At 42.9% G+C, this 25,498-nt stretch overlaps 1 protein-coding gene across 3 annotated transcripts in view; it reads left to right on the forward strand.

Annotated features, from left to right (window-relative positions):
- Nucleotides 1–25,498, forward strand: part of SPATS2L (spermatogenesis associated serine rich 2 like) — a 174,722-nt gene that overhangs the window by 46,770 nt on the left and 102,454 nt on the right. For all 3 annotated transcript variants that reach the window (XM_029606208.1, XM_029606206.1, XM_029606207.1), the window contains exon 2: nucleotides 20,118–20,187. In XM_029606208.1, the coding sequence (XP_029462068.1) occupies nucleotides 20,149–20,187 (39 nt within the window). In that variant the 5' untranslated portion in view covers nucleotides 20,118–20,148. The remainder of the gene's footprint in view (nucleotides 1–20,117; nucleotides 20,188–25,498) is intronic.

The raw sequence follows: 25,498 nt of genomic DNA on the forward strand, positions 1-25,498 counted from the left end.
GCAGACGACATCCAGATCCTCATCCCCATCACAGAATCAATTCAAAAAGCCTTCGCCTACTGGGATAATTGTCTCCAACCAATTAAACAACTACTCTCCAGCCTGAACCTGATTCTAAACTCAAGCAAAACAGAGCTGCTACTGATTTCACACAACCCGAACACCCACCCAATTAGCCTCGCACAACCCACACCTTTAAACATGGAGCTCTCTGCAGACGTAAGGAATCTAGGAGCATGGCTCGACAACCAACTTAACCTAAAAAAATTCATAAACACAACCACCAGGGATTGCTTCTTTAAACTACAGGTCCTAAAGAAACTAAAGCCACTCCTTCACTTCAATGACTTTCGCCTCGTTCTCCAATCCATTATTTTTTCGAAACTTGATTACTGCAACTCAATCTTACTTGGACTCCCCGCCAACAGCATCAAACCTCTACAGATGGTACAAAACACCGCAGCCAGAATCCTAACTAACACTAATAGAAGAGACCATATTACCCCCATCTTGAGCAACCTCCACTGGCTACCCATCAAGCAGAGAATCCTATATAAAACCTTAACTATTATTCATAAAGCAATTCATAACATCGCACCTGTATCTCTACAAACTCAACTACGTCTACACTTACCCTCCAGACCCATCAGAAGCGCCTACAAAGGCACATTAGTCGCAGCTCCAACCAAATCAACTCTAAGAAAAAGAGCACTCTCAACTGCTGGACCACACCAATGGAATGCGCTCCCACCAGTCCTACGACTCGAACCTAGTCTACCAGAGTTCAAAAAACGGTTAAAAACCTGGCTCTTCAGTCAAGCCTTTCAATGCCCAGAGGGTAAATAGGCACCTCAGCATGACTCTCAGTTCCAACCATTGCAGGTTGACATTAACACCTTGCACTTAATTACATATATGTACTTGCTTATTCGTTATGTTTATTTAACAGTCATTATTTACATACTATATAACAGTACATTTGCAGATTATCTTCACTACTAAAGTTCCTTGTAAAAAGTTGTACACACACATTCTATTCCAAAACACTAATAATGTTAATTGCCATTTGCTAAATGTTATTTTTACCTTCAATGTTCCTGGTAATAATGTTTAATGGTTGATTGTTATTGTTCAATGTTTAATGTTCTATGTACAAAACCCCGGTCTAACCTCCCAGACCAGGGCAACCTTTTCGTTACTTGTAAACCGGAATGATTTGTATTGCATACAGGAATTCCGGTATATAAAAATTAAAAATAAATAAATAAATAAATAAATATACTGTCGTTTCAAAATTGAGATCACAATGATTTACAAAATCAGTGTTCATATTCTGGGTCAATATTCCCTTTGATAGGTCAGCATTCATGTTATAGGACAGTGCAAAGGCATATACATATTAGAGGTCATATTTTTACATAATCAAGTTCATCACAATATCAAATACATATTCTAGGTCGACACATTAATAATGAGTACTAGTTAACTAGGGTGCTATGATGGATTGTAACCTGTAATTTTCAATTTGTTATCAGTCATGTTATACTTAGTAAGCTGTCTTTTTACACTTTACATCGGTCAGTACTAATGCTTATCATAATCTTAGGTTCTGACTGTGATGCTATTAGCGTGTTGGTATTTACGTTGGGTTGTATGCATGTCGAAAGAGTCATGTTTTCAGTTCTCGTTTAAAACTCTTTCTTTCTGTTATCTGACGTAGTGTCTCTGGAAGAGGGTTTCACAACTTGGGACCCACTATGGAGAACATTCGGTATTTTATTTATGATAAGTGTGTGCTCTGTATTGTAGACACCTTTAGAAGTCTGTTGTTTTGCGATCTTAGGGCTCTCTGCGGAGTGTATGGTTGAAGTGTCACTCCTATTAAGCATGAGTTCATGTTGTTGATGATATTAAAAGTTAGCGTTATTATTTTATGATGAATTCCAGATTGTATGGGAAGCCAGTACAGTGCTATCAGTGAGGGGGTGATGTGGTCAAATTTCCGTGTCCCTAGTAGGAGTCTGCCTGAGGCATTTTGTAGTAGCTGTAGTGGTTTTAATAGTCCGGAGGGTGGTCCAAGTAATAGGGAGTTGTAGTAATCTATAGTCCTGTAAAGCACTACTTTACCTGCAGAAGTGCTTTTGAATATTACCCTCTTTAATTGAATTCTCCGTCTGTGGGGGGTTAGTGCAGTCCACAAAGAAACACTTATTCTCCCTAGCTCCACAGGAATCACAGCACTCACATACATGTGCACCAAAAAACACTTATTACATTAAGCAAGGAATTTGCATGTGCCTCATCAATCTGCAGAGCACAGGGAACTGCTGACGTGAACAAAAACTTGTTCTTCTCTACACAATCTTTATTCTGCATCTTTCTCTCACAGCAGTCCTCTCCATAAATGGATATTATTCACAGAATACTAGCCACACATCTTTCCCTTATTCATACCATGCTAACCTCCATGCCTACATTGCTGTCATGGTTATAGGCAGTGCACATAAGAGGCTTGTAAAGGCTACGTCTCCCTAAATTAATTTTCCTTAATCATTACAGCTCTAAAAAAAAATAAATAAAAATAACAATGGTGGCAATAAATTTGAATTAAAAGAAGCTTAGAAATAAAAGGAATAAAAGCAAGGAGGAGAAAAGTGGCAGCCCTGCTTCCCTCAGAACAGAAACATTGCAGCTCCACTTGCTGGCACTGACCCCTGCTACAAGCTGTACACACACTGCTTGCAACTACACAACTGCCATAAGTTCCAACCCACCAGCCTACACCAAACCCTGGCCTGGATCCATTCAGCAACCTGGCACTGGAACTGGAGTGCTCCACCCTCTCCAGCTGCTGCCATACCGCTGTAAGGCCTGTGGCCATACTAGAATAGTGCTAAAGTAGTTCTTTACGTAGCACTAGGAAGGAACTGGTATAGTCTTTTGCACTCCTAGGGTAGGGAAGTAAATAGGATAATATGTCAGCAGAGAGTTTAAAAGGACTCCTGGAGGAATTGGATTTTTTTGTGTGTCTGAGCTGGAGGAAAATTAGGTTTTCCAGATTCTGAGAGAGGGGAGCGATACAGACAAGAGAGTGGGATTAAAACTAATGTTTTCTAACTTCAGGAGGAAAGAGTTGTTTCTCTTCTGGGAGAGACAGAAAAGATATAAATGAGCATTTCTAAGCTGTTCCCCAGCTCTGTTGAATTAGATGTCAGTGAGCAGAAATTATAACAACTGGAGTTACTACACCAAGGTCAGAGGAGGGACTTCCTCTGTCCAGCACAGATTTCCAGTGACTCGGCTGAGCACAGAAAAAGATCAGCTATCTGTGGATGGAGGTGATTGGACATTATTCATTGGAAGAGTAATTTCCACAGAGTCCAGTCATAATGCTTATCTGTTGGAAAGGTCTGTGGTTGGTCAGGGGACAGTCATCCTGTTAGTTCTGAGAAAATGCATTGGAGTCAGATGAAGATTTGTGTCTGAAGTAGTCATTGCCAGAAGAGATTCTGATATTGCTTAGTGTGGTGGGAAGAGACGTGTGTGTGTGTGTGTGTGTGTGTGTATGTGTAAAATCCAGACAATAGTTCGTTGGGTGGACATGTAAATAGTTTGTAAAACATTGTCTGCTATTCATCATTGCCTAGTAAAGAGATCTATTTGGGAACAAACTTGCACTGTGTGTCTGTGAATCATTCCAGAGATGTCTGAGTAAGTCTCTTTTGCCTATTTTCACTAGTAGGACCTTGAAGTTTTACTTTTCTGGCGCAGGACAGAAACCCCCTTCAGCTCAGAGATCTAGAGGTCTGTAACTCCTTAAAATGATCTCTGGCACCAGCCTCACTGCCAGAAACACAGCCAAGGAAAACAAAACATTCCAGCCCCTGCAGCAGGTTACTGTGGAGGAATATAGACCTGGTCTTTTCATGAGCCAATAAATCTGGACCCTCAGTAGAAAGGGACCTGCAGGCCAGGTGTGCTGCTGACAGACAATGCAGAGAATTGTTTTTCTTGATGCTCCTGCCACTGCTGCTCAGGACTGTACGGAGATCAGTGGTTGCTGCTTCTGCTGCTGTTTAGAGGTAATATTTCCATATGGAGGTTAGTGTTATAAATACCATGAACCTCACTTATAAGCCAGTGATCTCAGTCTATCAAATGTATTTCTAATGCCTTTCTTATTACTTGCATTGTACCAAAGAGACCCTTCTTCTGGAGGTTGTAAGATATATGTATGGGCAACATATGAAGATGCACTTCGAAACTCTTTTCATTCAGACCAGTGGTACTCAATATAACTGGAGCAGTGCCAAGGAGAGAGTGCTGCTGCATGGGGCTGAACCAGGGAGAGGGTGTTTATGCATAGGATTGGACCAGAGAGAGACCTGGTACTGCTGCTGCTGCTTGTGCAGACCTTGGCAGGAACGAATCTCATTCACAAGCCAGGATAAATTGGGAATGATCTCAAGCTCTCAAATTGACTGCTTGTGTTCTTAAAACCTGCATTATGCCAAAAAAAGCTCCCTTCTGGAGCTCATAGGATGTAATATGTACAGGCAAAATATCAAAGTGTGCTTGGAAGTTCTTTGGAATCAGGCTGGTGATGCCCAATACAATTGGGACAATTTCTGTATCTTTCTGCCACATTTGTTTGGTCTCTGGTTACTTCTCTTGATACTTGAGGATCATTTTCTCCATATGTTGTACAGAATAGTCACTTGGTACTGAGACTTCTATTAGCACTGCCATTTTTGTGTTTTTCTCCTTTATCACAATGTATGGTTTTCTTGTATAACCCCTATTACAGTATATAAAATATGACCAGGTGCTGAGGGATTCCAATCCCACTGGTTAGTGGATTTTGAAAAGTGGTTGAGGAAATGGTGTGGTGAACTAGGCGCAGAAGTTTTTTTTCTTTACTGGACAGGGAAACATCTCCCCTCTGAGGATGAACAGACAAACCCACAAGTGATTTACTTCATCTTATTAGTAACAGTTCACTGACAACTTTATTAAACACAAAAATAGGGTGTCTTAAACAAGTCTCAACTACCACAAGCTTCCACAGTAAAAATAGACAGTACCAAAACCAAAATATCCTCAACAGCACAACACCTCAACCTAGGAAATTTATTCCTGGCAAAAAGCAGCACAGATGATCAATAATAACATCAATTATTTATTCATTTCTTGCAAATGAAGTAAATGATGAGACTTCCAAAAGGCAGGTGTGACAAGTTAGTCAGTCAGAGGGGTGACCTCAAAGCCAAGAGTGAATGGTGCACAGACAAGACTGGTGGGTTACAACTAGAGCAGAGACAGGAATCTTTTGCCTGCGACGGCCACCTTCCCCTCAGTTTGCGCTCTCAGGTGCTGGTGGCTGGCAGGACTTGGACAGGAACAACATGAAAAACAAGGCACACACTAAGACAAGATACAAACCAAAGCTGGAGACAAGAAGGCACCCATAGAAACAGGACAGGACCACTGAAGGAAAACCCAAAGACATGAAAGTACTCTCAAAAGCAGTGAAGGACACTGCAGGAGGAATGTAGAACCAAACAGGAACATTGAATACACAAAGCAATCTAGGAATAAACAGGAACACTAAACATAGGCCTGAGACTAGGACCACAAAGACCAAACATAAGACCAAACTCTAGCAAAATGCAGACTGAGAGCCTAGAATATAACTGTGTCCAAACAGGAACAATAGGGCCACCAGCAGAAAGTGTGGACCACAGAGCTAGGAGAACTAACCAGAGTGTCCAAGAGGCCCCTTGCTAGTGGGAGGCAAGCACTGTCAAATGGGGCTCACATTAGGATGTTCTATTTGGTGGTGTTCCCATGATTCCTCCTAAGGACTCTTCCAAAACAAATCTAAGTCTTAAGCCCTGAAATAGTTGTTAGATAACTCTCTCCATGGAAAATTTGGTCTGTCTTGAATTCAGCACCAGACAGTAAACAAAACACAACCAAACTAAGGCCTGGATTTGACATTCAAAGTAAGACGTACGAACAGAACAGTGCGGTCTTGCAAAGATTTGATGACCTTCGGAGTGAGGAAACTCACCCAAAGATCTCATCTTTGGGTGAGTTTCCTCACTCCGAAGGTCATCAAATCTTCACAAGAGAGCACTGTTCTGTTCGTACATCTCACTTTGAATGTGAAAGTGGCCACTAACCCACACACTAATACCTAAACCTCACCTCAAGTTACTAGGTGGGCCTCCCATAGAGAGGTAAATACCAATCTAGTGTGAGGGCATTATGGCTAGTCTCTCTCTCTCTCCCCCTCCATCTCCAGGAGCAAATGGCATGTGCGAAAAACACCGCAACCATGATAAAGACCTATTGCACAGCTTTATGCAAATGAAAAAGGTGTAGTTAAAGTCATGCAATGTGGCTTTGCAAAACTGTGAGCCCAGCCCACTTGGCCAAAATTCCCGCCCCAATATCCTCCCCTTTTTCTCATTTGCATTGCACCAAACGTTATGGTGCTTTTGCATGTGAAAACGCCATTAACGCATGCGAAAATGCCATTAACTCAGGCGAAAGCACCATACCGTTTGGTGCGATGCAAATAAGAAAAAGGGGAGGAAATTGGGGGCGGGAATTTTGGCCAAATGGGCTGGGCTCACCATTTTGCAAAGCCATATTGTACGACTTAACATGAATTTTAATTACACCTTTTTCATTTGCATAAAGTTGTGTGATAGGTCTTTATCATGGTTGTGATGTTTTTCGCACATGCCATTTTGAGTGGTTTTAAGCTGGCGTTTTCGCATGCGTTAAGGCGTTTTTGTATGCGTTAAAGGCATTTTTTGCATGCGAAAACACCTTAATGCATGCGAAAATGCCATATAGCACTTTGATAAATGGCCCCCTAAGAGTTGAAAAGAAGCAGACAAAAAGGGTTGAAAGAAAAAGATAGTTTTTGTCTATTTCATACTTTATACGACAAGCTGTCACCATATGATATCATCTGGACGTAAAGATACATAAACCATATTACACGATCTTCCACTAAAAACAATTCAACTCATTATTTTCTATGGGTAGTGGTTAAGTAAATGTTAGATAATAGTAAAACATGGACCATATAGACAAAAAGTCACAAGTTTGGAATGAGAGCCACACTTGCATCAAGCTTTTTATCAATAGGAATAGGAATGTCCCAGGTGATCACAACATCTTCATTTTCTGTCAATAAGCAGGGTTAAATTAACCATGATCTGTGGGTGATATCATCATATGGCACTGAATGGAACTCTCTCTCCAAGCTAGTAGAGCTTTGAGCTCCACTGAGCATGTGTGGGAGTTCCTACCTAGGAGTTGCCTCAGAGTCTCCTCAGTCTGTTTTTCATCTGAACTTTGTATGGATGGCTGTCTCTCTCTCAAAGTTTTCTCCTTAGTCTATTTTTGATTCCTCGCTGATTCCAGCGACTCACAACATCACTTTTCAGTGCTGCCTTACTATTTCTAAAAAACAGAAGAAAAAAGGAAAAAGAGAAGGAAGTTGGAAATTCTCACAGGAACTTTTAGAATCTTCCTCATGGCTACCAATAAGAAGGTAAGTGGGTTCAAATTCTACTGTTGTGGCCAGATTATGGCAATCACTGATGGCCACGATCTATGTTATCTCTGTTAGGGTTTGGACCAAAATAGGGCCAGCGTACACAGCGTACAGGGGTAATAGGTGACTTCTGCCTTGTGTTCGCCTGCCCCCCCCCCCCCCCCCCCGTTTGTGCTGTCCCCGCCTGTTTTCGGCCCATCTACTCCTACGTCATTCGTGCTGTGACTGTATGCTTCTCAGGGCTGCAAACAGCCAAACGAATCTCTACTCCTCTTTGCCACGAGCGGAATAGGCTCCACTTGCAGCACCACCTGGCTGCTGTCCGGTGCCCACTAAGGGTCGGTGCAATAGGCAACCACTTAAGTTCACTTAATGGAAGCGCTGGCCCTGGATCATGACCTACCAAATTGCCCGGCATGTGGTCAGATGTCTCTTAGAACCTAGCACTCCAGAGCAGATAAGATAGCCAGCTTGAGAGCTGAAATTAAGAGCAGATCCACTTTAATAAATCATCATTCTTCACCTTCATCAAAGAGCAGCTGAAGTAAATTCTCCAGTATCTCTTAACCGCACTATGAGGACTCAGACTGGACAGCCCCAAGGTGCATTGTCACCAATTTGGCATAAGTCTATGGGGTCAGTCAGAGTGTCTACCAAGACCAAACACTGAGACTCTTTATCAGCCCCAGTGCTGTCTAAAAAGAATAAATTATCGATGCAGCATCGAGTGAAAGGAGCTGCACAAAAGAATGCATTGGGGCCTTTGAAGCAGTTGACATATGGAGCATCAAAGTCTCCAAAATAGACAGCTGCATTAAGTACATCCAAACAAGCTGCATTGGACTGGTCGACACACAATGCATCAGAGTGACCAAAGCACCATGCAACGAAGTCTGAGTCAGGGAAGTCGATGCATGGGACATCAAAGACTCAAAAGGAGGATACATGGAAGTTATCAATTCAGATAGCACTGAGGCATTCAACACATCAGAAGTCAATCTTGATGCAAGCATTGATACAAGTATTTGCTGAATCGTCACATCCAAAGCAAACACATCAAGAGGGGGCTGCATATCACTTCTGATAAGGTGCCAAACCTCTCCCCTTTATCACCTCGCTTGACAACATCTAAGATGTCAAAACAATAAGGCCACTGTTTTCCAATACTGCCAGTTTGCCAAGAAGAGAGGTATGCAAAAGAAATCTTAAAAGCCGCCCTACTTACTCAACTATATGCAGCATAAATTGCTTCTCTAGAGGAGGCCAGATTACAGCTCCCATCCTCCATCACCAGAGTTTACCAGTCTTCCAGCTTCTTACTCAAGGCCTACAACTACAGTCTCCAGGTTCTATCTGCTCCTTTCTTCTATTGCCTTCCAATCTTCTGCCATTTGCGGAGCAAGAACCGGTTCTCGTCTCAGAAGAAGATGCCCCATCACTGACATCTGCACAGAGGTCTCAACAGGCTATGAAACAAATAAGACATAACATAAATCTTCTTTACCTCCTTTGTACCTGAACCAGAACAGCTGTCATTCCCAACAGCCTACCTGATCATCTCTTTTTCACCTCAGAAAGTAATGCCAGATGTTAGATACCCTGGCCGTGGGAGGTCACGGTCGGCCCCTCTCACCTCCTCTCTCTGGGTGTCTGGACCGCCACTGGCATCTGCAAGGCAGTGGGGAGGTGCCTCCGGCACAAGCCTCTGGCCTCCTCCTCTCTCGCGGTCCCTACTGTCAATTTTGTGCCGCAGTCCGCGGCAGGCGTGACGACCTCCTCTTCATGGCACCAGGCCACAGGCCTCCGCTCCCAGCAGCCTTCATCGGGCAGGGCCCTCCCTAGGCACATGGTCGCGCCTCCTGAGCTCTCTTAAAGGGCCAGCACCAATTGATGCAGCTCAGCCTCCTGGATGATGTCAGGAACCAGGAACTATTTATTGGAGCCTCCTCTTCCTGTTCCTCGACTTGGCAATGAGTCTGCTTCGCCTTGGTGGTGTCTTCGGTGCTTCTTGGTGCTTCCGAGTCCTGTTCCTGCTCCAGTCCCTTGGTCCTCCCAGCCGGATCTTCTGGCTTTTGACTCTGGACTGGCTATCAGTGATTCTCTGGCTTCTAACTCTGGACTGGTTATCGATGACTCTCTGGCTTTTGACTTCAGACTGGCTACCAACGACTCTCTGGCTTCCAACTTCGGACTGAATTACGACTCCTCTACCATCTCCGCAGGGGCCCACCTAAGACCAGCCAGCCCCATGCACCCAAAGGCTCAACCTGTGGGGAACGGGATTGGTATTGGTGAAGCTCCAGCTGGCCCCTGCATCAGTTCAGCCTCACCTTCCAACGGTGGGGACCTGCGGGGGTTCTCCCTCTCAGGTAGTGCCAACTCCCCCTCGCCAACACCAGGTACCCTACCATTACCGACTTCTTCATCAGGACAGAGGAGATCTACCTCCAGTGAATGACCACCACCTGCTTCACTTCCTCAAGGGTTGTTAGCCCTCCTCGCTCACCTCAGTCACCCAGGTCCAGTAATTGTTCTCCAGGGGAGTTCCCTGGCAGCTCCACGGGCATCCAGGGCTGCCGGATCACATGTCTCTACTGGAGGATTTAACATAATCCAGGTTTGTGGAGAAAATGGAAACAGCACTTAATTTAGAAATACAGAAAGATCCAGACCCCAGTCATGGGAATTTAAAAAAATCCTGGACATTACAGCAGAACCCTCTGCTTTACCAACGCACGTGGTATTAGACATAGTCCTCATGAAAATGTGGGAAACTCCTTTCTCGGGCATTACAGCCACCCATAAATTGGATCTAAAATTTAGGATAAAAAAATCACCATGATATGGAGTGGTACAATTCCCGCATAATTCTGTCATAGTAGAGTCTGCCATGAAGAAGGCAAAAAAGACCTGCCTTCATTCTAACACTCCTCCAGGGAAAGATAATTGCGTTCTCAATGAGTTTGGGAAAAAGGTTTCCAGGGCTCCATGTTTATAGCGAGACTCACAACACAGCAATTCTACATGGTACAATACATTTATGAATGTGTCCAAAATTTAAAGCCCTTTATTCACTCGGAAACAGCAGAACAGATTTCCCAGCTCCACTCTATGATTTGGAAGAGGCTATTAACATCTGCTACAAAGTGTACGAATCCTTTGATAGAACAGCATGTATATCTGCTGTACCCATTGGAGCATGTTGTATGGTGTGGCTCAGAGCCAGTAACTTTAGAAAAGATGTCTACAATAAGTTAGCTGACTTACTATGTCTCTGTGACAACCTTTTTGGGGAAAAGCTGCGGGAAACTTTTTCCCAGATAAAAGAACAAAATGTGGCAGTTCATTCTCTATTAACATTGACAGACTGTCATCCTAATGGCAGAAGACCTTTCTTGTCTTATAAATATCCTTACTACCCAAGGATATTATAGAGATCTTACCATCAATATTGCCTATAGGCGCAACATCACCACAGGCTCAACTGGCTCAAACAAAAGACCATCTAAGAGAGCGTTGCCAGCAAAATCTGCAACAGCAACAGCTGGTAAAACTGGCTCAAAGTTTTTGATCCATCAGAATCCATCATCAAACAGAAAGGTGGGGGGCAGAATCCAACTATTTCCAACAGTCTGGAACCAAATATCTAAGAATCAATGGGTCTTAAAAATAGTACTGCGGGACTGTATCCAGTTCTCACACCAACCAGTAACCCCATGCACTACTGAACCACTGGCCGACCTCACTCAATTTCCACTTCTGCAGCACCAGGTCAACATCTCTGTAAGACAACACAAAAAAATCTGTAACTCCCAGAAGACAGGCACACTCTGGACTCTGACTCTTCTTATGTAAACTTTATTTTCCACAAGTATATTATCCAACCTAAGTGGCTTACCTTCAGCACATTCACATTTAGCATTTATCTTCAGTATTTACTTCAGTATTCACCTTCTTACAGAAGCTGTCTTCTCCTGGAGACATGGGGCCTGTCTGCTCCCTTCTGGGCCTATGCCTTTATTCCTGCTGTCAGGGGACCTGCCCATAGAGTTATTTTGTTTCTCTAGCTTTTAAGTTAGACCAGGCTAGATACCTGATCCAGAACCTGTTAAGGAGGGTTTTCAGGGACACTCTTTCACATTCCCTTGCCGGACCTGTCGGGTTGAGCATCCTTACCCTTTATATCTCCCAGGGAAGTGACTTCCTTCCCAGTATGCTTCTTCAGCCTGAATTTGGGCTGAGCCTTCCTCTACATCAATGGGCTGGGAAGAAGCAAGTCCTCCTGCATCTAAAGGTCCTTTCAGCTTTACACGTTTTCTATACAATTCCCTGGACACCTTGCCAATTAATCCAAGGGTAAGGGCTACAGGGTCACCATTTCCTATTGTTGCTAGGGTTCCCTTTAAACATGGAAAAACAAATAGAGAGGTAGGTTAACCACACAAATAAATATGAAAACAACAAGAGTGGTTTACAAAAAGATAAATAGATAATAAAATATATGAAGAAATAAATATTTAAAATGTGTGTTAAAATATTACCAATTTAAAACAATAAAAGCATATTTACAATAAATTCAAATTTAAAATGAGCACAATGATGAATCCAATGCACCCGACATGGCCACATTTTGACAAGATGTCTGCTTCAGGGATGATTATATAATTGATCGTCCTTATTCTCTAACAAGAAACCATAAAAATCTAACATCAAAGTAGTAAAATTTTTAATAAACAATAACAAAAAATACACAAAACATAAGAAATGAATAATCCACTCCCCGAACTGTGGAGGGTGCAGTAAATAAGCAATTTTAAATAAATAAATAAATTAATTAATTAAATTAATACAAATTTAAAAATCTTACAAATTTAAAATGGAAATGCATAACAAATGAAACATAATAATATGGCAAGATGATAACTTAAAATAAAAACAAAAGCATTCCTTCTAGCTAAGAGAAGACAAGGCTGACTGCTGGACCATAAAAGATTAAGATAGAGATAACGGACTTGCAGGGGTAGGGTAGGTGAGAGCTGAAAGATAAGAGACGAGATGGTAATGAAAGAAGAGATAGATGCTGAGAAGAGAATGAAAAAGATAGAGCACGATTGTGTCTCTGATGGTGGGTAGGCAATTTTGTAAAAAAAAACATTTCCTCCTATGAAGCCTCTGTGTTTTTTGCCCTTGGAAATGCCTTTGAAAATTACTGTGTTTTTGACAGTTGATATTCAGGAAAACTCAATATTTGGTCGCTATTCATCTCCTGGAGGCCGAAAGTGCTGGGTGTGAAATGACCTCTGTATGTTTAATAGAAGAACTGATATGTTTGATCATCACCTTTAAAAGTAAAAGGGTAGATTCTGAAAGAGTTGCTGAATGGTAAAAATATTTTTAGTTGAATTTTAGCTGAATCTAACTGCCTAGGTTTTTGGCTTAAAATTCACCTAAATAGATCGGCAAAATTTAATCGACTAGATTTGGGACTGCTATTTGTATAACTGGGATTGCCCACTTAGGGCCTCATTTTCCAATATCGCATTGGTAACGCATTTGGGGGCGTTACCAATGCAAATGAGGCTTCTTTCGTGCAGTGGGGAAACATTGCGTGCGGCGATGTTTTCGCCATTTGCGAAAACATTAGCACCGCACGCGATGTTTTCCCAGTGTGCGATGATTCTTTCGGTGTTTCATCGCAGTGCACGATATTTGCCAGTTTTTGCACTTCAATCATCGCGGGCCACGATAGTCCCAGACAGCCCGTTTCAGGGAGAGAGAGAGAGAGTGAGAGAGAGAGAGCGCCTTACTATAGTGCCTATGCCCTAGACAGGTATTTTAACCCCTATGGGAGGGCCACCTACTAACTCGGGGTGGGGATTAGGTATGAGCGTCGGGGGTTGGGGGCCACTTTCGCATTCCACATGAGACCTATGGACAGAACAGTGCTCTCTAGTGCAGATTTGCTGGCCGTCGGAGTGAGGACGCTCACTCCAAGAAGTGGTTTGGGCAACATTCTCTCCACCTAGCTTGTTGTTGCCCAGGTAGAGTGTCCATCAAGCTAGGTGGAGAGAACGTTGCCCAAACCACTTCTTGGAGTGAGCGTCCTCACTCCGACGGCCAGCAAATCTGCACTAGAGAGCACTGTTCTGTCCGTAGGTCTCATGTGGAATACGAAAGTGGCCCCCAACCCCCGAGCTCATACCTAATCCCCAACCCGAGTTAGTAGGTGGCCCTCCCATAGGGGTTAAAATACCTGTCTAGGGCATAGGCACTATAGTAAGTCTCTCTCTCTCTCTCTCTCTCTCTCTCTCTCTCTCTCTCTGACCGCGATAACCCTTTAGTGGCCCCGTAACGCAAATCTCAGGGTTGTAGCTATTATCCGCGATAGGAGCCGCGCTAACACTGCGGCTGTTTCGCTGCACACGATAGCTTTGCATATGCTCCGCCCCCTGACAAATTTGCGATAACGGCTGTTATTGCGAATTTATCGCGCGCGGTAAACTCCTTTGAAAATGAGGCCCTTAGTCAGTAGCTGCTGAAAATTAGCATTAAAAATGTTCATTTTCAGTGCCATTTGTTCAGCAAAGTCCAGACCTAGCCGGACAAATTGTACTGTTTCAGTATCTGACTACACTCACCCCTTTTCAATGTATAAAAAACGGCCCCTGCTAGGCTGATCTCCAACTTCCCTCCAAAGCCTTCCAGATAGATTTTAAAAATAAAACCGACACAGCCACTTGGTGGCTTCTCTCCCCCCCCCCCCCCCCCCCACACACACACACACACTTTTCCTGGTTACCCAAAATGAAAAATTAATGCTCTTGCTTCTCTTTCCCTCCCTACCCTAACTCTAACCCTTCCACCCACCTGGTGTGGGAGGTTTAAGAGGGGGGGGGGGGGGGGGGAAGGAGGGAAAGGAAAGGGCATTGAGTTATCATTTTGGCTAACTGTGAAGGGGGTGAGGATATTGAGTTATCTTACCAGTTTTATTTTTAAAGTCCATCTGGAGAGCTTTGGAGGGAAGTTGGAGATCAGTCTGGCAGGGGCCACTTTTTATACATTGAAAAGGGGGTGAGTGTAGTCAGGTACTGAAACAGTATGTATGTGTGTCTGTCTGTCTGTGTGTAGTGGGGAGGGGGGGTGGGGCTCGGCCTGGCAGGGCCTAGTTTTTATATAATGAATCAGGGTTTGGGAATTGGCCATCAGGCCCATGTGCACATTTTTGTTCTGTTGATACTATTGCCATTGAACCTGCTATATTCAAAAGAACATGGCTGGTTAAGTCTAAAGTTATCTGGCCACACTTGGCTGGATGAATTTAGAACCGCTCTGAGACAGGCCTAAAGTTAATTGGCTAACTTAGCTGAATGTTTCTTAATAAAGGCTGTTAGTGGGATAACTTAGCTCTGCCCCCTGGTTATATCTCCACTCCCCTCATGCCTTTCATTTCCTCCTTTCCCATCCCTTTCCCCCTCCCACTCACCTTTCAAAAGGGAAACTTTGTTAAAATAAGGAAAACAGGCAAAAACTGAAAGGTGCAGCGGCAGAAGGTTAAGAGTATACAGTCGGCATGGACATTGTTTAAAAATAAAATCACAGAGTATCTAGATAGACATGATTTAATGGGACACAGTCAGCATGGATTTACCCATGGAAAGTCTTGCCTCACAGATCTGCTACTATTTTTGAAGGGGTGAATAAACATGTGGATCAAGGTGATGTAGTGCAGTGGTCCTCAACACTGTCCTGGGGGCCCACCAGCCAGTCGGGTTTTCAGGATATCCACAATGAATATGCATGAGAGAAACAGGACAGGGTTGGGGGACCACTGATGAGGTGTATTTGGATTTTCAGAAGGTGTTTGACAAAGTCCCACATGAAAAGATTCTAAGAAAACTAAAAAGTCATGGGATAGGAGGCAATGTCCTTTTGTGGATTACAAACTGGATTACAAACTGGTTAAAAGAAGGAAACAGAGAGAAGGATTAAATGGTCAATTTTCTCAATGGAAGAGGGTAAACAATGGAGTGCCTCAGGAATCTGTACTTAGACCGGTGCGTTTCAATATATTTATAAATGATCTGGAAAGGGATATGATGAGTGAAGTGATCAAATTTGCACATGAAACAAAATTATTCAGAGTAGTTAAATCACAAGCAGATTGTGATAAATTGTAGGAAGATGTTGTGAGACTGGAAGATTGGGCATCCAAATAGCAGATGAAATTTAATGTGGACAAGTGCAAGGTGTTGCATATAGGGAAAAATAACCCATACTGTACTTACACGATGTTGGATTCCACATTAGGAGTTACAACCCAGGAAAATGATCTAGCCAACATAGTAAATAATATGTTGAAATCGTCAGCTCAGTGTGTTGGGGCAATCAAAAAAAGCAAACAGAATGAAAGGCATTATTAAGAAGGGAATGATGAATAAAATGGAGAATGTCATAATGCCTCTGTATCACTCCAAGGTGAGACACCTAGAGTACTGTGTGCCATTCTATTTGCCACATCTCAAAAAAGATATAGTTGCACTGGAAAAGGTACACAGATGGGTGACCAAAATGATAAAGGGGATGGAAAGGCTCCCCTATGAGGAAAGGCTAAAGAGGTTAGGGCTATTCAGCGTGGAGCAGAGATGGATGAGGGAGGATATGATAGAGATCTATAAAATCATGAGCTGACTAGAATGGGTAAATGTGAATTGGTTATTTACTTTTTTAGATAATAGGACTATGGGACATCCCATTAGAATAACAAGTAGCACATTTAAAACAAATCAGAAAAAAAATTCTTTTTCACTCAATACACAATTAAGTTCTGGAATTTGTTGCCGGAGGATGTGGTTAGGGCAGTTAGTGTAGCTGGCTTTAAAAAAGGTTTGGACAAGGTAAGAACATAGGACTTGCCATACTGGATCAAACCAAAGGTCCATCAAGCCCAGTATCTTGCTTCTAACAATGGCCAAGCCAGGTCACAAGTACCTGGCAGGATCCCAAGAGGTAGATAGATTCCAAGATGCTTGTCCCAAAAATAAGCAGTGGATTTCTACAACTCTGCCTTAATATTTAATGGACTTTTTCTCCAGGAACTTGTCCAAACCTTTTTTAAACTAATAGCTTTCGCCACATCCTTTGGCAACAAATTCCAGAGCTTAATTATGCGTTGACTAAAAAAATATTTTCTCTTATTAGTTTTAAATGTATTACCTAATAACTTCATTGTGTAACCCCTGGTCTTTGTACTTTTCAAAAGAGTAAACAACTGATTCATGTTTACTCTTTCCATTCCATTCATTATTTTGTGGACCTCTATCATATGTGCCCTCAGCTTTCTCTTCTCCAATCTGAAGAGTCTTCACCTCCTGGAGGAGAAATCCATAAACTGTTATTAACCATGTAGACTTAAAAGTAGATTTTCAAAGCTGTGCGCGCACATGGACACACCGATTTTATAACACGCGTGCATTGCTGCGCACGTGTTATAAAATATGATATCTGCAGGCACATGCATACCGGATTTTAACATCCACGCGTGCATGTGTGAGCAGACCGTGACGTATTTTATAAAGTATGCTTGGTGACGTGAGTAGGCCTTCCCCAGTTCCCTCCCAGTCCGCTCTGATTAAGGAGCAGACTGGGAGGGAACTTCCCTAACCCTAACCCTTCCCTTGCTACCTTTTTCCGTCTCCTCCCTGATCCCTAATCTAACCTTACCTAGCCCCTAATTTTTATTTTAATACTTACTGCTCATCTGGAGCAGAAGTATCTTCCATGCGCTGGCCAGCTGTTGGCGCGTGCTTCCTTGGGACAGCGGCTAATGATGTTGTCCTAGCCCGCCCCCCCCCCTGCTCCGCCCCTCCCTGCCAAAACCTCGCCTTCTGTGCCGCCCCTTTTAGCAGGCCCAGCACTTCAGCGCGTAACGGGGGTTACGTGTGTGGCCAGGTCCTTTGTAAAATGCGCACAGCGCAGGCAAGGCCCAGCCACGCAGATAACCACTGAAATTTATGCGCATGGCCCTTTTAAAATTGGGCCTTTAAGCAATAGCCACTACTTATCACTGTGTGATAGCAGCATGAGATCTATTTACTGTTTGGGATTTTGCCAGGTTCATGTGACCTGGATTGGCCACTGTTGGGGAAACAGGATACTAGGCTTGATGGATCCTTGGTCTGACCCAGAATGGCAAATTCTTATGTTCTTATGTTATGTTAGAAAATTTTCAGGAAAATGAACATGCATTCTTTTGAAATTGCAAAGTTCAAATCCCTCCCCAACTTTGTCCCAGGGGTCACCTCTGTTCAGTGACTAGGATATAAGTTATTTGCGTATTGGTTGGGCAATTTTGTGAAAGGCCATTTTTGTGAGTAAAACATGTTTTACCCATGGAAATTAGTTTAAAAATTGCCCTCCCTATATAATTAGTAGAGTAGGCAGTCGCACGTGGCTAACTTAACAAAACCATTAATAGTAGAAATATAGCTTGCTCTTACTCAAATTATTATTTTGGCAACTCTAATTATGGTGTTAATGAAAAATTAGGACCTGCAAAAATTATTGCACCTTGTAAAAGTTCTGAGTTGGCCCAGCTGATCATGGAAACAATGTGCCTGCAGTGTTCATTTTGTGATGTTTGCCAAGTCTTTGGGAAACATTCAGTTTTGCAAGAGTGCTGAGTCAGGTCTCCATTCATTAGCAGAAGACTTAGCTGCATTCTGCACCAAGCACAACAACTTGGTTGACTGGAGGGTGGACAAAATTTACTGTCCACTTAGGAAGATACCTACACTAGCAGTACTCAAAACCAAAAGATTTTATGTAAGTGCAATCTTTGTTTGTTTTTTACATATCTCCTCCATTCTAAAACTGTTGATTTTCCAAACAGAAAAAAACTGAAGCTGTAAGTTGTTGACCTAATCTGTTTTTGCAGATAATCAGCCTCAATTGTGTAAGAATCCTGAGCTAAATGAATGACCGAATAGCTAAAGATATTTAACCTGTGGAAATTTTACGTAGTAGAAAAATATATATTTGTATTACTTCCAGCAAATGTGCTATGCTGTATACTGTTTTGCTGCTGTCTGTGAGGTTATATTTTTATTATTTTATATATGACTATATATGTTAATTTTTATGCTACCCAGAGCTTTGTATAAGTGACTTGTAAAAATTTTAAATAAATAATCATGCACCCATGAGGCAATCAAGTTTGTTTTCTTTCTGCTTGAAAAATTTGATAATATATAGAGCAAAGGTAAAAACAATGGAATATTGGTGAGGATACAATATACTAACATAAGGGAAAACTTGATAAGTCAACCTCAATTTTACTGTAACACGTTGCAAGGAACATTTTGTTACTGGTGCTAGCTAGAGAACAGTTTACAAGTTTTATTGTAGTACAATGGCAGCTACTGTAAATAGTACAGCTGTAAGTTATGGAGTTTAAGTGAGATAAGTCATCATGAAACAGTGCACAGTAGATACTGTATATACTTAAGGCAGATGTTACACTAATTTTTAAATGATATAACTTTGAGTAGTACTAGTTCTCTATGAAGGGTCAATTAATGGTGTTAATTATCTCTCAAGGCAGGTGAATGCTTTAACACTGCTGTTTATCATTTTGTACTTGAGGTGGGATGTCCATGTTAAATAATGGTTCTGTTAGTTTTAAACTAGTTATTTATTAGTTCGTTTTTGTTTTTAATTGGGGTGGCAGTGTTATTTAGCTTTATGGTTTTGAGGTCTTTTTGGCAGCTAAACTTGAAATTAGAAAAAGCAAAGAGACAGGGAACCAAAATGATAAAGGGGAAGGAACAATTCCCATATGAGGAAAGACTAAAGAGGTTAGGGCTCTTCAGCTTTGAGGAGACTACAGAGGGGAGATATGATAGAGGTCTATAAAATAATGAGTGGAGTGGACGAATAAATGAGAATGAGTGTTTTACTCTTTTAAAAAATACAGCAACTATGGGACAAGCAATTAAGTTATTAAGTAGTACGTTTAAAACAAATAGGAGAAAATATTTTTTACTCAACTATTTATGAAAGTGTGACATGCATTAATGCATGTTGCTAATGAATAGGCCCCATGAGAAATAATGGGAGCCTCGGTAAATAATATTAGAATTCAGTCACCCAGCAGTAACAGAGAATCTTATAAAGCAATTACAATGATAATACCATAAAGACAAAGGACAAAGTAAACTAATCAAATAAAAATGATAACTGCAACTTATCATGGTGACAATGTAATAGCCTTTGAACTAAATCTGTCAGTATTCTGTACAAGATTAAGGTAATAGAAGTGTGCTAGGAATTCCATAAATTGACTTAAGAAGGCAACAATGTTAATCTATTACAAAGCCAATTAAGGAAACTAATTTATGAAATTTAGGTTCTTTAAACTGAAAGCTCTTTGGATTTTATGGACATAATTTTGTGGTCAGAGTAGTGGCAGGGAAGTCATAAAACAGCATAGTGAAAAATGGGAAAATATAAAAAACTGTCTTGTTTCCATTTCTTTCCATCACAGAAATATTTTCCATTTGGATGCTGAGTGAGAGATGGCTGAAACCAGTTATCAAGGGAATATCAAGGACAAGGTAATAACAGTGCTATAAATTGCCTTCTAACTGTTGCCAATTTACGATATGATAGCAGTGTTTTGCAGTTAAATTAATATATTTTTGCATGGTCAGGCAGGTTGGTTTCAGGGATTCCCCATAAAGGAACGGTACAGGACTTCAGGACAGAGTAAGCCAAGATCTTCTTCCTGACTAGCCCCCTCTCCCTTGGGTTGAGCCTGCAGGTTCTGGGGGAGAGCAGGTCTTTTCTGGCATGGTACATCATAGTGGATGGGCAGGACAGGAATTGGAGACAAGGCTGGAATGGAAGGCAGGAGCTGGTTATAGGCAGGGGCTGGAGACATGGGCTGGAACAGTCGACAAGGCCTGAAACTGGAGACAGAGATTGGACTGAAAGCAAGGAAGTAATGTGAGACAAGGGTTGGAACTGAAGGCAAGGACTGGCCAGGACAAGACAACACTGGACAGGACTACAGGGACAGGGGAAGGAAATACACTACAGGCCAACAGGAACTACTGCAAAGCAAGGTACAAGTAAGACAAGAAAAGGGAGAAATAGAAAAGGAGGCCTAAGCAGGCCATAAGGAAAGACAGAGCGAGACTAGGAGGTCCAGAGACCACTAGGCTGGGCAAGAAGTCTGAAGATGCTGCAAGCCAAGGTAGGAAGGCCCAGGAGACCACAAGGAAGGCTGAGGAGGCTGCAAGATAAGGCAGGGAGGCCAAGGGGGCTGCAAGGCAAGGAGAACCAAGAAGACCGCAGGGGCCACACAGTAGCAAGGAAAATAAGGTGGACCAAAGCAAGGAGCCAAGGTGACTTTTTGAAGAGGTACCAAGTGCAGGGAGAGGCTGGGCTAAATAGGGCTGGCCTTGCTGAGTCATGGGATCATCAATGAGGTGACTAGAGCATGTGAGAGCATGGCTCCGTCAGGACCTCTGCTGGCAGGGAAGTTGCTTAGCACCCATAATCTTTACATTCCCCCCTTTTAAAACTCCTCCTCCTGGGTCTCATTTGCCATGGGGGCTGTGGACAGTACGATAGGTGTTCCACAAGGCAAAGGCAGAAGCTTTTCCTGTAATGCCTGCAGATACTGGTTTTGGATAAATTATAGAGTGCCTAGTCTATGGGTTGGAGGCTACAAATGCAGCTTGGATTAGGGTCTTGGGCTATGCAGCATGAGCAGCAAAAACTGGAGTCACTGGAGAGAAATCAGTGGAGCCAGGTCCACCTGATGCAGAGTAGATGGAGGCAAGTCTGCCTGGCATGGGATATCTAAGTCCAAATTCATCTAGGCCGGAATTATAGGATCAAAGTCTGCTCAGAGTAGAATTGTAGGATCGCAGAGTTACTGAATCAGAGCCCAGCTCTAGCAGAATATCTGAACAGGGGACTCTCTGGGCAGAGACACCAGACTGGTGTCCCTCTGAGGTGAAGCTTCCAGACTGGGATGCCTCTGGAGTGAACTGGTTGGAGCATAGTCCTTCTGGAGCAGAACTTATGGACCAAGATCCCTTTGAGGTGGAGCTGCTGGACTGAGGCCCCTCTAAAGTGGATTTATTGGACTGAGGTCCTTGTCAAGTGGAGTCACTAGACCGAGGTCCCTCTGGAGCAGAGTCACTGGACCAGGGCCACTTTGGAGAGGAGTCACTGGACTAGGGTCCCTCTGGAGCAGAGTCACAGATCTTGGACCCTCTGGAACAAAATCAGTAAACTGGGGCCCCTCTGGAGCATAGCATTTGGATCAGGGTCCCTTTGGAATGGAGTCACTGGACCGAAGTCCCTGTGGAGTGGAATAACTGGACCATAATCCCTCTGGAGCAGAGCTGCTAGATCAAGGTCCCTCTGGAGTAGAGCCATTGGAATGGGGTCCTTCTGAAATGGAGCTGCTGGACCAGAGTCCTTCTGGATGGAGCTGCTGGACTGGAGTCTCTCTTGAGTGGACTGGTTGGTGCTGAGTCCTTCTTGAGCAGACTGGTTGGAGCAGAGTCTGTAGTGTGGACTGGTTGGAAAGAAGTCTCTTTGGAGCAGATTTATTGCAGGGACTGGCTTCTTTGGCTGTGGAGACAAGATAGGAAGAGCTGTAATCAAGAGTATTGCAGATATCTCTAGCAGCTGGAATAAGGTAATTGGGGGTCCTGGGAATGGAGTCATGGATTCCACGACCTGTAGCAAGGTCCTCAGTGCTGTAACACAGGAAGCAGCTTGGAACACAAAATTCTAAATGTTTTGACTGTAAAGGTTTATGTGTTATCTATATTTGCCTCTGTTCTAATTTAAATCTTTTGCTCTATAGATGTGAAACTCTTCTCATTGGTTCCTCCCGATGCAGACCATTGGCGAAACATAATCATGTCGAGGGACTGGAAGCACTTTCAATGGTAAAATGGACAAGTATTTAGAATAAATAATACACACACGAAAAATTATACATGCGAAAACTACAAGAAATGAAGGGAATGTGTAATTACATTTTTCTGTTCAGAGTCATTTAATAAAGAGTCTTTATCCAATGTCAGTACTGCTGTTTATTCCAAATGCTTGTCACACAAATTTTATAATTAAAAGTGTTTCCAGTCCTTCGACATGATTGTGTTTTGTCAAGGGGACTGCTTTGGGAGAAACCAATGAGAAGAGTTTCACATCTATAGAGCAAAGGATTTAAATTAGAACAGAGGCAAATACAGATAACACATAAACCTTTAACATTAAAACATTTAGAATTTGCCTACTGTTTCTTAGATGTTCCAGAGAAACATTCCAAATCGTTTTAAGAAATTTTGATAAACATTTCAGATCTGCAGGAAAATAGTGCCCAGATTAAACACATGAAGCTACCCATAATGACAACTTTCTAGGCAGTGTGCTGAAGATGTATCATACCAACAGGATTATTCAAAATATAAATATGACAGCATTCTACATGGCAGCGATTCTCCTAATGCGCTGGGGCTTACTCATCATTTATCAGGAAAACTGTGCCAAAGCTGGCCAACCAATCAGAAAACAGCCCGTGACCTTCAGTTCTACTATCAGGTAAAAAGGAAAGGGCAGTGTATACAATTCAATACAGTAAAGTTGGAGGAGAAAAACAGTGGGTAGTCAGAAGAAAGAGGACCACCCAATTTCACGATTAATATCAAAAGGAGTTAATGAATTAAATTCAAAAATCAATTTCTGTTTCCTGCAGACCAAAGTTGTGGAAAAATCACCACCCCAGTCCAAGTGAAGAATTTTCTCGGTCACGAAGAATTTTAAATCAAAAATCTCATGCCTAATTTCTTGCCAGTGATCAACCAAAGGGGCCTCCTGACACCCCAAGTGTAGTCAAGACTGATGTTCAATTATGCAAGTTCTCAATATAGAACAGATTTTCAAAGGGTTACGCATGTAAGATACGCACGTAACCCCCTAAAACCTACCCCTGCGCGCGCAGAGCCTATTTTGCATAAGCTCGGCGGCCCGCACAAGCCCCGGGATGCACGTATGTCTCGGGGTTTCGAAAAATGGGCGGTCTGGGGGCAGGGCCGTGGGCGGGGCTGCTGTCCGTGGGCATGGCGGCGATCTGGGGGCAGTCTGGGACGTGGCCGAGTGCCCCAACATGGCGGCCTGTGTCGGGGCCTGGTGTGCCGGCAGCGAGTCGGCGCACGCAAGTTACGCGCCGACTCTTAACTTGCGCGTAACTCTATGAAACAAGGTGGGGTGGGGATTTAGGTAGGGCTGGGGGGTGGGTTAGATAGGGGAAGGGAGGGAAAGGTGGGGAAAGGTGGGGGGGGGGGAACCGAAAAAAAGTTCCCTCCAAGGCCGCTCTGATTTCAGAGCGGCCTTGGAGGGAATGGGGAAAGCCATCGGGCCTCCCCTAGGGCTCGGCACGCGCAAGGGGGTGCACAAGTGTGCACCCCCTTGCGCGCACCGACCCTGGATTTTATAATATGCATGGACTTCAGTGAAAAGTGTTTATTGCAAAATCATAAGTAATCGAAATTACACCTGGGGCAGAGATTTGAAGACCTTTCCCCACCCACTCCCACCCTCTGTTTTGAAATGGAACATGCCTTTGTTGTTTTTCCTAACATAGCTTAAGTTCTGTATAACATAAATTTAAAATTATATAGCATACTGAAGTGCAGAGATTGATTAAATAAACATGTTTTTCAGCCTTTCTGTGCCAAGCGGCTTTTTCCTCTCAGTCTGTTCCATCGTCTTTCGTCATTTGCTTTTTTTTTTTGTCTTTTCATTCACTCTTTTTACTCTTTCAGTACATGTCTTTCTCATTGTTTAACAATTGACTGTTATCTCTCCTTCCCCAAGCCATCCTTACTTTTTCTAATTTACACAGTCTGGGTGAGGGATAATACTCTTGCTTCATCTCAGTTCCCTCCTCCTGTAACCAATTGTAACAATATTCAATTCCAATTTATTTTTTAATTAATCACATTTCTTAAAGATTGTAAATTAAATTGATGTACAAAGTACAGTCAATAAAGTACAATTTATGCTCATTGATTACCCTTGGCTCCCCCAAATTTCCTCGTATTTGGGGTTAGTGATTCCTTTGTTTAATGATTTATCATATTCCTTTTTTATCTTTATTTCTTTGTATTGTACCCTGATTCTGTGACAAGCTGTCTTGTTTTGTGAAAACACAATCTATATAAATAAAAATGTAAATGTTCGTTTGTTCAAAATCTTAAATCTCCGAAAGTTCTTCACCGATTGCTTTGAAATTTTGACACAACGTTGCATTCGAATATGCACGATTTTATATACCTATATTATATAGATGTCACACCTGTGACAGGTAAAAACATGTTTTTTTGGAAAAACAGTGCCATCTGTTGGACGTACAAGCAACACACGCTATCTACAATATAAATGGGCTCTGACCCACGGCCCGCAAATGCGCAGTAGAGAGCAGCTCTACCGCGCATGTGCGGACCATTGAGCTCTGCGCTACGTGCTGGGTGTCACAGAGGGGAGGAGGAAAGGGCAGACGAGTCGCCGCTCCGAGAAACGGCTCAGCCCGTTCCTCCCCTGCTGGGGAAGGGGGGAGGGAGTAGGGACTGCCGGACAGTTACAGATAGGAGGAGGAAAGGGTAGAAGAGTCGCCGAGCCAGTCCGTCCACCACCGGGCAAGAGGGGAGGGAGTTGGGACGGCCGGAGCAGAGCAAATGCAGTAGAAAGCGTCTGTGAAGAGATCACAAGCAGCTGCAGCCTGCAGCAGCCAAAGCACAACGAGCTGAACAGAAAACAGCTCGCCCTCCTCCCCCGCCCCCTGAGTCCCGCAGATAAGGAGAAGCCAAGTAAATATCCCGCAACTGCGGGAAGGGGGGT

The sequence above is a fragment of the Rhinatrema bivittatum genome, chromosome 6 (assembly GCF_901001135.1).
Source record: "Rhinatrema bivittatum chromosome 6, aRhiBiv1.1, whole genome shotgun sequence".
In the NCBI taxonomy this organism is placed as follows: domain Eukaryota; kingdom Metazoa; phylum Chordata; class Amphibia; order Gymnophiona; family Rhinatrematidae; genus Rhinatrema; species Rhinatrema bivittatum.